This window comes from Sceloporus occidentalis, unplaced genomic scaffold (genome assembly GCF_023333645.1).
Source record: "Sceloporus occidentalis isolate IW3139 unplaced genomic scaffold, rSceOcc1.0.p SCAF_12, whole genome shotgun sequence".
In the NCBI taxonomy this organism is placed as follows: domain Eukaryota; kingdom Metazoa; phylum Chordata; class Lepidosauria; order Squamata; family Phrynosomatidae; genus Sceloporus; species Sceloporus occidentalis.
In genome coordinates, this window is record NW_028316992.1 from 23,095,338 (window position 1) to 23,109,407 (window position 14,070).

Consider the following 14,070-nt stretch of genomic DNA (forward strand, 5'->3'; position numbering starts at 1 on the left):
GCTCTACTAAAATCACGCCAATGCAATAGCTTGCCAGTACTTACTAATACTACTCAGACCCAGAGCAATACCTTTGCAGGGAAATACATAACTTTTTATGTTGAAAGTAGGCTTGCCATATCCTGCCTGGGGGCGGGACTTTCCCGGTTTGGGGCGGGTCTGCACGGTCCCACCCCGGTTTGGCCCCACCCCTGGGATTCCCCCCCCCCCCGCGAGGCCCTGGAGGCAGCTCCGCGATCGCAGAGTCCTCCAAGGCCTCGCTGGGGCTTGGGAGACGCTGTCTTCCAGGCCCCAGGGAGGCCTTGGACAAGGTTTTAAAATGTAGGATCTTTTTTTTTAATTTCCTGGCAAGGAAATTTTTTTAAAAAGGTCCTACATTTTAAAACCTTATCCTACATTTTTCCCGCTTTGGAGGTCCTCGGGGATGGCAACCCTAGTTGAAAGGATAAAAGAGATTACAGAATTGGAAAGTGAATCCCATTGCCAACCATTTCCATGTTTTTCCTTTCTTTTATCCACATACCATGGGACATGCCATCTCCACTGCTAGGCCTAAGCAATAGAATAGGCAAAGAGATTATAGTATAGGCAATTGCTATAATCACAAAGAATTGCCTAATGTGAATGCTTTTTCATGATATCCGATGCACTGAGTGTGCTTGTGTTGTGTGAACACAGTGTAGGTCCAAGGATATAGAGCTGCAGTGGGTACAATAGACTTCAGTAAAGAATTGTTAGGGCTCAGTGCACTTCTTCTTCAGTATTTCCAAATAACATATTCATGACATGCCCTGAATTATGAAAATATTCAGTTAAGTACCGATGGAAAAACTTACTTTCCTGTTGTTGGGCATTAGCCATATAATAGCTTGAGAGTAAGAGACAAAGGATTGCTGCTAAGGGCAAATGTCGATGTTTCCTCATTTTCTTTGGTGGGTGGATTGATTTATTTTACAGAGCACCAATTTTTAGATCTGAAATGAAAGAGAGATATTGTCACAGAAATATCTACTCATACTGAAATCTAAATGCGAAATCAACTAAATGAACCATTTGTATATCATGATTACTAATTTCAAACAAGTAAAACAAAAAATACTGCTGCTGTAAAAGTTGTCATTGTCATTCATTTATGAACCACTCAATCTACATTTATTATTACCATAATAATAATAATAATAATAATAATAATAATAATATACCGCTATTCCTTTTTAGATCATAGCGGTGTACATAGACGTTAAAAACAATATAAACAGCAAAAGCAATATAAAAACAGCAAAAACCCTCCAACCCCCAGAGTACTATAAGAACAGTTAAAAACATCAATATTAGCATCTTAAAACATCATAAACCAGCATAAAATCCCAATATACAAACCCCAATACACAAAATGACAATATAACAAACCATAACAAACTCAAACTCATGGGGGGAAAGCCTGGCGGAAAAGGAAAGTTTTTAGAGTCCTTTTAAATACATCAAGGGAGGTGGCTGTGCGGAGCTGGTCAGGCAGGGTGTTCCAGAGTCGAGGGGCTGAGGTGGAAAATGCCCTCTGAGTTGCACTGTAACGTGCGTCTGGAATTATTAAGAGATGTTTCCCGCCCGACCTGAGAATTTCCGACAAGGAAATTCTGTCACTCTATCTTCTCCATGTAAGAGAAAAGGTAGGCTTAAGTACCACCAAGTCCACATGTACTCCAACTAAAGATGTCTAGCAGGAAGCAACATAACCTCAGAGCTCCACTGGCATCTCTAGTACTTTCCAGTGACCTACTCTTTGTCATAATTTCTCCCAGTCTTCCACTTCCTGGGAGTCTTGTGTGAATAAGATTCTGCATAAACAAGCTCCAAGGGCTGAAGCCCAAACATTAATCCCTAGATTCATCCAGGCTATACTACCATGGGATTTTCTGCCAAAGTTCAAAGTGCATCTATCAGCATTTTGGAAGCACTGGCATCCTGGATCCAAAGATCCACACCCTCCCACTCACCCCACTTCCACAAAGAGCCCATGTTCCAATTAGCTGTTAAGTGTTTCAAACTCTCAAGCCATTTTCCTTTGCCAATTCAATTTACTATGTAAGATTCTGGATTCTGGAAGCATTAATGAAAACAGCAACATATTTTTGTAACAAAGATAAACAACTGTCAAAAGCAAACCAGCTGGAAATAAAGAATTCCATAACTTTTAAAATTCAGGATGTCAGCAGTATCTGAGAAGTGCACCAGTCTCACATATGCCAGCATATGTGAGACTGATTGGTACAATTCCTTCGGTGGTTACTTGCAGAAGATATTTGAATGCTGGTTTGATGGCATCAGGCAGAGGAAGCAGTTGTCACATCTGAAGTCTACAGTTATACAGCTAGGAATCAGTAAGCAGGCATGCTGCATATACTTGAATAGCAGACTAAGAATAAATTGTGGCCCACAAAAGAGAACAGACTCCAAACTTGAGTTGCCATGTTTGCAGCCAACTCTCAAGCCCAGTGACTTTGATCTAGCACTGATCTGCATTGTCAACAGTTCCACACTACTGACCTCAATTTCAGCTCTGTTATTCATCAAGAAGTGATTAACTGTGCTGCCCTTAGAAAGTCACACACACACACACGATATATATTCTTCAAGTCATTGGAAAATGGTCTCCACTTCCCTTCATCCTGGATTCCATATACTTGCTGGACACTAGCCATCCAAATGATAGGCACCGCAGTATCTGAACCAAATCTCAGACTGGGTTCAGGTGCTGGAGTGCCTCCTAGCTAGATGGTTAATGTCCTAAGATTTCAATTTATTACACTGATTCTGTAGACTGGAGATATCAGTGAAATCTAGCATGGTTTATCTGATACTAGATTTTCTCTCTTCTGCAGGAGCTGATTCTGGCATATTACTTGCAATCCTTGACTGACTGGTCCTTGCAACCAACCAAGTGGGAAGGTCAGCAGCCAAGATTTAGGCAGACAGTGAAATTTACACAGATTGTGTTATTTTTGCAAATTCCTGTACAATGGGGGGTTACAGGTGGGGAGAGTGTACTTATGCTACTTGCCACCAACCTGTACTATAGGTCAGCTTCTCATCACCAGTTCCATCACTTCTTCCCTCTTCTTTAGCAATGCAGTCTATTGTCCGGGATTGCTGCCAGCAATCTCTGACTTATGCTGATAACCAGGCCTGCAACCAACACGTGTAGGCAAAACAAACCTTGTGGAGAAGCAGTCAAGGAGCAAGCCGAGAAAACAAGCCAGTGTCGGGGTTGCAGAAAGTCAAGCGTGCCGAAAGACGAGCCGAAGTCAGGAAGCCAGAAAGCAGCGTGGTCAAAACAGTCCGAGGTCACAATAGCCAAGAGATAACAAAGGTCCGGTCCGAGGTCAAGGTAGCAAGGTAACAAGATGTCAGGAGCTAGAGCAACAGCAATCACACCAAGGGCTCATGCAATAAACTCTAGCAACAAACTCAAGCCTCTCTCCCACTTAAATCAGGGAAGCTCTCCCTCGAGCCACCTGAGGCTGGTTTGCCGATTGTCTTTCTGCAATCCTCCTGGATCTGCGCCTGCAAGCACTCTCGGCCCTTCTCTCTTGATAAGAAGGCACTTGCAGGCACGCCTCGTCTCCTGAATCACCACTAGGCTGTGGCACCCTAGAAGGCCTTTCTTCGGCACTAGGACCTGGTTGAATCTCCTGCTCTGGGGCTGGAGGATCACAGCTGGGACCTGGCAGGGCAGAACTAACACCTGGCGTTGCCTCAATCAGCCCTTGCTCTGGAGGAGGCTCATCCTCCTCCTCATCCTCCGAGAGCTGATCTTGGCTGGCCATGACATCAATGAATCTCCTTACCTCCAGTCCTTCTGCCATAAAAACCATCTGCTGTTGATATGAATGTACAATGTAGAAGAAGTAAAAAAAAACCCCAGAGCTACAATGTCAATAAATGCAAGGAGAAGCAAATTGAAAAACCAGATGTACAACACCAGATCACTACTAGGTATAACCTCTTTCATGAGGACAATTATAGAACACTTCTCACCTACAGCCCCAAGCTAAAAACACAAAGTACCACCAAAGACCTGCAGCCCAATTGTACTTCAGTCATATAGGGTTAGAGTGATAGACTGCTCCTTGCTTATAGACAGCACATTAAACTAAAACAGCAATAATGGAAGATATAACAAAGATATATATAGTACAACAATTCCTGCAACAACCCTAGATGCCAACTGGCTCCAGAGATACTTAGGCAACTCTGTTGTAGAAACTACATCATCCACATCATCAATGGATGATTTACCTGCGCACTGTGATGAGCACTTTATTATCTACTATTATTCTTATGTATATAGTAACTTCATATTAACAAATGCAGACAAAAACAAACTAAAGTGCAGGTATTTAAAAGCCAACAACAGAGATTCAAGGTCACATGGGATGTAAAAGGGCAACATTATATAAAAAGAGGGATGGACTCAGAGCAGAGAGACACCACCTTCATGCCAACATGTCCATCCAAAGGGAGCCATGTTACAAAGGAATACCCACTTCTGCTCCAACGTTATTGAGATAAGCTATAAGTGGAGACCATCATTCTTCAAAAACCTTCTAGACTGATCAGTGAGCATTTCCATGGGCCACAAATTTCAAAATTGAGACCACTAATCAGTCATATTGACCCCCCCCCCCCCAAGTTTTCCAAATCCTGGCAATCTCAGTCCTGGCCAACACTTAAAAAAATGCAATAGTATCTTTATAACACAATGTCTTGTTTTCATTAGTAAACACTGAAAGCAATAAAAGTTCTGGAGAAGGGACAATTTTTTGTTCAGTGATTTGTCAAACTAGATTACAGAGAGCCAAAATGAGAATATTTTTGGACAACCATACTACATGTGCAGGGAGATACCTCTATCACTACACCCTCTCCAACAGCTTGAGATGGACTTCTTAGTGATGCGTGCGAGTTGTAGTTATGTGAGGTACCATCTGTGCACAGCTTTAAGGGTGATTTCTTTCAGGGCTATAGAATTGGATTTATATGGGCGAGTGCTCCAGATTTTAACCCACTCTGAATCCGTCATTTGAATATTTAAGTCCACCTCCCACCCCACTTTATGTATCAACCCACACCTGAAAGTCTCATCTAGCACATATATTTTTGCCAGTCTACCTTTATTGCAGATTATTATACACATTCCTTCAAACAGGGTAAGCGAGCAAGGAAGTTCCTCCCTCCTAATGAGCTGAGCTTAAAAGATTGCTTCTGACCTTGGAAGCCTAGCAGATTTAGTTTAGCTTGGGTGGAAGACTTCCAGCCAGTACCAGATGCTATAGGCCACATTTGAGAAAAAGCTACTGGCAAAACTACCTCTGAGTATTCCTTGCCTAAGAAAACCCTATGAAATGCATAGGGTCACCATTGTTGGCATGAAGGCACAAACACACAGAGCAAAGCAAACCTGAAGTCTCTCTAGAAGCCAAGATGACTAAACTGAGACTGTTGTACTTTGAACATATTATGAGAAGACATGACTCACTAGGAAAAAAACAATGTCTGTTAAGGTAGAAGGCAGCTGAAAAAGAAAAAGACCACATTCCAGATAGCAGTAGCATTACATTTCTATACCACTTCATACTGAACTAAGTAGTCTCTAAGTGGTTTATAACATGTAAGCTAATTGCCCCAACAAACTGGGTAACCATTTTAGCAATCTACAGAAGGATGCAACCCTGGTGCCCTGGGATCCAACTCACATCCTTGTGGCTGCAATATTGTCTGCAGTACTGTCATTTAGCCACTGCCCCATCAGGGCCATCGGATAGATAGATTTAATCAAGGAAACCACAGCCCTGAGCCTGCAAGACCTGAGCAGGGCTGTTGGTGACAGGGTAACTTGAAGGTCAAAGCCAACTTGATGGTAGTTAACAATACAACAATCCCTTACTGTTGTCAATAGTGACAAACAGTCATGATGCATTCAGAAATCACAAGAAAAACTACTTTTTAAATACATTTAAGCTCTAATTGTATTGTCAAACTGTATATTTTGCATTTCATTCCTATTTAATGTAAAAACATACATAACTTCCCTTTACACCCATGGGTATTTTATGCCTGAAAACTGAGATTTATACTTCATGCATAAGATGGTATGGAGTTTCATCCATTAAGCTATAATATTTAGAAGATGCCATGTAATTCTTTGGTGGTTTTTTAAATCAACAACCTCTGCACAGGCCCAACAGATGTATCCCTCAATTCTAATTGTGGCACAGGAATGTCACATTCAAATGAATTAAATGCACAGTGCCAAAATGCATAACGTAAGAAACAAGATGACCAAATTAAGGCTGTCATACTTTGGCCACAACATGAGAAAGCATGATTCATTAGAAAAGACAATAATGCTAGGAAAGGTAGAGGGCAGAAGAAAGCAAGGCAGGCCATATGCTAGATGGATGGACTCAATCAGATGTCTCATCCACAGGGTCACCATGAGTCAGGGTTGACTCCGGGACAGTAAACAACAACAAAAGATAAGTTTAGTAACTTGTGTTTTATTTTACAGGTAATATTTTCTTTCTTTGTCAGGCTGTCTTTATATAAGTTTGTATAAAATTTCTGAAATTCTTTTCTGATTCCACTTTGATCCGTTATCCTTCTCTTGTCTTTTGTCACAATTTCTGAAATTATATTTCTTTCTCTTTGTTTCTTTAGCCTGTATGCCAACCAACGTCCAGGTTTATTTGCTTGCTCAAAGTGGACTTGCTTCATGTCCTTTATTTTATTTTGAATCTCTTCATTTTCAATTATTTCTATTTGTTTTTTTAATGTTTTAATTTCTTTAAAGATTGTTTTCTCTGAGGGTTTCTTTTCAAGTTCTTTCTCCTTTTGCTGAAGATTGTCATATAGACAACCTAGTTTCTCTCTCTTTATTCTTTGTAAAATGTGATTTTGCTGGATGAAGAAACCCCGCATAAATGCTTTAGAGGTTTCCCATACGGTCGTCATCTCAATATCATCCTTTTGGTTCTCTTTAAAGAATAGTTTCAGCGTTTGTCTAGCTCTCTTTAAGATGTCCTCATTTTGCAGTAAGGCAAGGTTTAATTTCCAAGAATATTCCTGCTTTTCTAGTCTTAATGTTGCAATCATAGGGCTGTGGTCGGAGATAGTTCTCGGTTCTGAATCTATCTTTATTGTCTCCTTGCAGATCCCCTTAGTTGCAAACATCATATCAATTCTAGAAAATGACTTGTGGCGTTCCGAAAAAAATGTATAGTCTCTAGAATCATTATATTTATATCTCCAGATATCATAAAGTGCGTGTTCCTCTAACAGGTTTTCAAAAGATTTGGGTAGTTTCCCTTGTGTCCTTTTGATTGCCTTATCTGATTTCCTATCCAATTCGGGATTTACTACACCATTCCAATCTCCAATTATCATAATTTTTCCAAGACTCACTTTACTCAATTCGTCACTCAATTTATTATAAAATATTTCTTTCTGATCCAGGGGGGCGTAAATTCCAACAATAAGATATTTACCGCCTGGGAGCATAACCTCTACCCCGACATAACGGCCTTCATTGTCCTTAAATAGTTCTTTGGCTTTATATTTATAATTAACATATATGACTACTCCATTCTTTTTCTTAATGTTAACTGAAGTGAATTCTTGACCTAATTTTTTATTTTTCAATAGCCTTAAATCTTTTTCTCTAATATGAACTTCTTGCAAGCATATTACATTAGCTTTAATTTTATTCAAATAGTGATTTACTTTTTTCCGTTTCTGAGGGGAGTTCATGCCCCTTACGTTCCACGAGAGTATTTTTAGGTTATGCATAGTTGTATATATAGTTAATAAGCTATATCTCTTACCTTATCTCAATTCACCTCTGCTGTCTCTTCCTCCTCTTCACTATTTGCTTTTTCCTCTTTTCCTTTATTCTCATCCCTTTCTTGTTCCTGTTCAAATTCTGAGTCCGAAGGTTCACCTATATTGTTATCTTTGTCTTTTTTCTCCTCTGTATTCGACGATTTCTCCAGGTCTCTCTTATGTTTTTTCATGAAATCTTTTAGTTTTGGAATTGAGTTTATTCTAAATAAGTCCGTTTTATATTTGAAAATCAGCCCTTCCAGCCTATCCCATCTATATGGAATGTTGTTCTTCCTGAGCAACATCGCTAGGGGTTTGTACTCATTACGTTTTTTTAAGATCCTCAAAGGGATATCTTTTAATAGAATTAGCTCCTCCCCTTCTACTTCAAGATGTTGTTCGTAATTTAGTTGAATGATTTCATCTCTAATTTTTTTCCTTGTGAAATAAATGATCACGTCCCTAGACAGTCCTTTTTGTTTCGCTATCTTAGAGTTAAGGCGGAACATTTTACTTATTTCTTGTTCAAAATGTTCTTTCTCTGCTCCTACATATTCAGCCAAAATCGGTGTGAGGTATTCATATAAATCTTCGTTATCTTTCTCTTTTAAGCCTCTGATCTTGATGCACTGTTCACGTTGCTTTTGATCTTGTAGCGCTCTTTCATCAAGATCACGTTCGTAGTTTTTTTCCATTTCAAGAACTTTTTTGTTTATTTTTTCTGTTTTACTCTCAATTTTTTCCATATTTTTTCCCATTTTTGTAATATCTTCTGTTGCTCTGCCCAATGTGTCTTTAATATCTTTCAGTTCAGCCCTTATCTCCTGACGAATCTCTTGTTTAATTTCTTTCCTCATGGCGTTCATATCTCTCTTCATCGCCTTCATATCTTCTTTCATTTCATAATAAAGATTTTTTAATTCTTCTAAGAGTTGCATCTGTTCTGTTGATCCGGGATTTGTTCCAAATGATGGTCTTCTTTGTTGGCTGGCTTCTGTTTTTGCTTTCCTTGTATACATTATCTTTTCGTACTGCACTGGTTTCACCTTGTTATTATTTATAATTTATTGTATTATTTATCCCTTAGGTATTATTCCTTTTTGTTTTATTCTTAGTGTGGTTAATATAATTATTCTTATAGTTCCCTGTCAGGTTTTTATAGCCTTCTTGTCTCAAATGTTCACTGCCCCCCTTTGCAACAGTTTCAGTTTATCTGTATTGTTACTCCGTTATTTTGTTTCTTTCTCAGGTTGCCTTAAGTGCTATTTTCACTGTTACTGTATCTATTCTCCTAGGGCAATGTTGCCTCGAAGTAATTCAGCTTGTTTGGATCTTTCCTACTTTCTTTTCCAATAGGTTTTCTCTCCCCACTGATGAGGTGCACAGAAGTCAGAGCCCTTCCTCTGTTCCTTCTTTTTTTTTTTTTCTCGGATCTCCTCTCCTTTTGACTCCTTTTATTTTTCTGCCTCACGTTTGCTTCTGCAGCTTAGATGATTCTTGCCTCTGCAATTTCTAAGATATCCAGTAGAGGGCAGCCTCACCCGCGTCTCTGATCAGCCTGCCCTTCCGAGAGAGCCCTTCATCAGATTCAATCCGAAATCTTCTTTTTCCTTAGCTTGCTATTTTGTTTTCCTTGGCTTACTATTTTGTTTTAAAAGCCTTCACTCACTTTCTCCCAGTCCTTTTCTATTCCCTACCCAGTCCTTCTTGCTGCCTTCCCAGGCTAAGAGAGGCTGCAGTGCAAATACTCCGTTTAAATCTCTTTCAGAGTCTCTATTTGAAACAAACCACAGCTGGAGCCAATATAGTTGCAAGCTTCTTAGTCTATATTGCTTTTCTTTTCTACTTTAATATGAGTTCCTCTTCCATGGGGGGAGAGATAAGGATTTTATGTAGACTCCAGGGTGTTTCCAGCGGAATTCCCAGCAATATTTCGAAATAAAAGTAAACAACAAAGGGGGAGGGCGTCTTCAAAGTTATTTCCTCACTTTGCTCCCACAGAAAGGAGGGGAAAAAGACAACTACTCCCCGCTTCCAAGCTTCTCCCCACTTCAAAGGTAGCTTCCTTCCTTTCCTTTAATTCAATGTTTACTTGTTTAATCAACTTAGGTAAGTTCCATTCCTCTTCGTTGAGAAGGGTATAGTTAAGATATATTCATTTTGAGGAGATATAAACAATATTCGTTATTTTGACTCTCCATTTAACTGTCTCTTGAGTTAAAAAAGGTGGGGGCGAACTCTAAGAGCCGCTTGTGGCTCGTCTCTCGCCGGGACCGACCCTTCGTAACCCTCTCTCACCCCTCAGTTCCCCAGGACTTCCGACCTGGGGGGATAAGGGGGGGGGATAGCCGTGGCTCTTCGCCCAAATATTACCGTATTTGGGGTTTTCTCCGTCCCGCGTTTGACTCAGCAGCCGAAGAAGCCCCGGCGGAGAGAACAGGGAATAAATTGACTTGCCTGCACAAAATCCTCAAAAGTTTCACAACACAATGATTTTTAAAATGAATGGAGGCAGTCTGCAATAAGACAGTCTTTAAATTATGGGAAGGTTTTAAAGTGAACTCAGCTTTCCAGTCCTAGAAGATCTTGCATGGAATAAAAGTTCCTTTTTGCAGACTGGGAAGATTTCCTACCCTTAAATCTACTGTATAGGTGGTAAACTAGAAGTAGTACTCATAGGATGTCTCTTTTTCTCTTTCCTCCATTGACTTATCATTGCTTTTTTTAATGCTTGCCTTCTTTTTGTAAAAGGACAGACGTTAAATTCAGGTTGCAATCCAATATATGGTCAACTGCAAGTAAATCATACTGAACTCATTGGGTCTTACTTCTGAATAGACGTGCACAATATTATACTATTTATTTATCCATGCACAAAGACTAGGATAGTAACTGCAGAAGAAGAAGTCCTATAGGACATGCATTTAGAAAAATGGGAATTTTAAAATGGCGGGGGGAGTCAAGTGGTTAAAAAGAAGACACCAAGAAGCTCATGTCCATTTGGGTTTTTCTCTCTTCCTTTTTTAACCAGAGTGGGAAGCCTTCCTGCTTTTCTTGTCCTTCCAGGCATCTTTACATAGATTGTAGCCTCTCTTTCTGCTCCGTTGCACTCAGAATAAGTGTTTCAAAGCATTTGCAGCTCAAGCAAACACACTTCATCTCCTGGCTGTTTAATTATACAAATATGGCAATGACTGCCATTTTCTCCTTTGAAGGAGAAACTGCAACTCATGCCATGTCATTCCCTCTGAAGAAGTACGTTTGGAGATGGGGGTGGGGAGGAGATGTTCTTCTATTAAGATCCAAGAATATAGCTGAGTAATATATTACATAAACACATGCAGTGCTTCAGTGCCCATAAAGTCTGATGTGCAAAGTGATGCATGTGGCGTTTCACCGGGAGTGAATGCTACAGTTCAGGTTCAAGTCCATATGGTAGGGGTGGCTTCAAAGAAAAAGGTCAAAAGAACAGAAATGGCTGCACAAGACAAGTCTGTCCAAGGCTTCTCTCTGTTTTTCTCTCTTGTGCATCATGCCAGATGAGCTCTCAGCAAGCTGTGGGATGAAGACTCCAGCTGGAGCTCAGGTCATAGAGGGGCAGCTCTCTCTGCCTTACTCCTAAGAGGAATGAGACCAAGGCTGTTTCCACAGCAGCACTTTTCTCACACTCTGTTTTACTCTCTTAATGCTCCTTTCTCTCTTTGACAAAATGGTCATGCCATGTGATGAAATTCACCTAGCAGAATTGTAGACTCAGGACTTAAGGGTGTAATTCTTTGCTCATTTTCCTCTAGAAGGAAGGAAGAAATAATTTTAGCAATTTTCTTCTTGCTGCAAGAAACGATCTGCAGTTTGAGATTTATTCTGCGCAAAATGCACACATGGCATTTTTTTATATAGAAAACTGCATTTTTTGCATAAGAAACAGGATTTTGTGTTTAAAATATTATATTTTCTGTGCAAAATAACCATGTGCAAATTCTATGTAGAATAGGTCCCGAAGTGTGAAGATTGCCACCGGTCCGGGATTTTTCCTATCTGTATTACAATGCACCCACATCATAACCTTTTACACAGCTTTAAGCTTACGCTGAAAGCTGTGTGATGAGGTTGCAATGGTGCGCGTGCCCATGGCGTGCATACCGCACTGTGCATCATGCATGAGCCCCATTATTTTAAATGGGGCTTGAGCATGCACACTATTTGCCTTACGCGAAGGGGTCCGGAACGGATCCCCTGCATAAGGCAAGGGTGCACTGTATTAAATTGTCAAAAATATGTTTTTAAAACCATTTTTGAATATTTTTGAATATCCATTCTATCCCTATTTTTTAAAATGATTGTTTAATAAATGTGCTTTTTCCACAATCTGTCCCATACTTCCCTTTCTTTATATTTAATCTCTTTTCCTTTAAAAAAATCACAAACCACTGAGGTTTAACAGCTGGTTAACTTAAAAAAGAGAGAGAAACAAGATAAATAAGGAAGAAGTCAAAGTAAGTAGGTGACTTGCCAGCACACATTCAGCCCACAGATGGAAGAAGGAGACTTTTTGAAACATCCTCTGAGACCAGTTGTCCAAAATTTAAAAACAAAACAGGGTTCAAGGTTTTGCATACATTCAGAATAGCAAGTAGGGTGCACAAATTTTGAGCCGCCTTGGGACACGGCTTAGGAACATGAGAAGCCAATTGAATATTATCTACACTGGAAACAGCTTTCCAGGGGAGTGGTAGCAACTGCTGGCCTCCAGGCCTGATGCAGATCACAATTTTGGATCCTCCCCATCCTGCCCCAGCCATTCATGTAAATGGAAGCACTCCCCCTTACCCATTCTTATTGCATGAGAATGAAAGAAACGAGAAGGAGTGGTACAGAGAGAGGAAACAGGAAAGAAGGAGGGAAGGAGAAAACTGGGCAAATCTCTGCCAGTGTTGCTGCTCATGTTTGGCTTCAGCCTTGTGCATCCAGTGATGTGGCTCTCAAGATATTCCCCCCCCCCCCAAAAAAAAAAGATCCTAGATATAATTTCCCCCCTCAAACCTGCTCTAAGGTTTCAGACAGGAATCTTTCCCAGCCCTAGCTGCAAAGGGCAGAGGTTAGATTTTGCATGCTTACCAGAAGCACCTGCTTGGCCAGTGTGGAATACAGATTCTGGCCTCAACATTGCAGATTATCACACCCTTTCCTCCCATCCTCAGTGTGGGCTGAAACTTTTGAATTTTTTTTAAAAACGGGTGATTTTGCATACCTCCATGCCCAGTCTGGAGGTGTCACATGCCTGATCCTGGCATCATACGGTCTTGGCAAGTATGGATCGGGGGATGGGATGCCAGGATTGGGTACATGATGCCTCTGGACTGGACACGGAGATGTGCAAAATCACCCATTTTATAAAAAAAATAAATAAATCAAAATTTTCACCCAGCGCTAAGGTTGGGAGGAAAGGAACTGTGATAATCTCCATACTCTCAATTGGAGGCAGCAACATTCTCCTTAGGTTTTAAAACAAATTTGCATTGCATAAATGTTAAAAATTTAGCTGCACAATACATTGATATTTCAAATGTCAGTGATTCGCAAATGGTGGGGTGGGACCCTTGGGAGGAAGAGTTGCTGAAGGGGGGACACAAGACTTGGAAGCCCTGATCACTCCTCCTCCTCTTCTTCTCAAATTTTTATGTGTACACACACTAAATAAACAAAATATTTTTATTCATATACTACATTGAGTGTGTGTATGTGTGACATTTGCATGTAGATGTAATGGGAGGTCCCAAGAGTAAAAGAGTACCACTGCCCTATGTGGTTTCTAACTCAACAACAAAATCCATCAAAGAAGCAAATTTTATCTGTATACAGTATGTCCCATGTTTACTTGGTCTGTCGATCAAGTTCTGTTATTTTCTTTCCAGCTCCCAGTGAAGTGGACAGAATGGTATATGTGAATGTGTAAAAGTGGAGAGACAGAAGTGATGAAAAAATTCTCTTTTAATGCCTACTGTATGTCACTTCAGCCTGGCAAGTGGGTGGCCTTTCAGTATTTCACATCTGCTGCCATCTGCTGGAATCCTGGCAGTTTACAATCATATCATAACAGAAGATTCAGTTCTGAGTGCTGGAACCCGTATTACCAAAAGAGCACTCTCTATGGATAGGGGGGGCGGAGGTATCAACAGACAGACTCCTAGA

The 14,070-nt window shown here is 40.3% G+C and overlaps 1 protein-coding gene across 3 annotated transcripts in view; it reads right to left on the reverse strand.

Moving 5' to 3' along the window:
• The window catches only part of COL6A3 (collagen type VI alpha 3 chain), a 128,826-nt gene that overhangs the window by 99,349 nt on the left and 15,407 nt on the right, over window positions 1–14,070 (reverse strand). For all 3 annotated transcript variants that reach the window (XM_089478062.1, XM_089478063.1, XM_089478064.1), the window contains exon 2: window positions 837–974. In XM_089478062.1, the coding sequence (XP_089334188.1) occupies window positions 837–924 (88 nt within the window). In that variant the 5' untranslated portion in view covers window positions 925–974. The remainder of the gene's footprint in view (window positions 1–836; window positions 975–14,070) is intronic.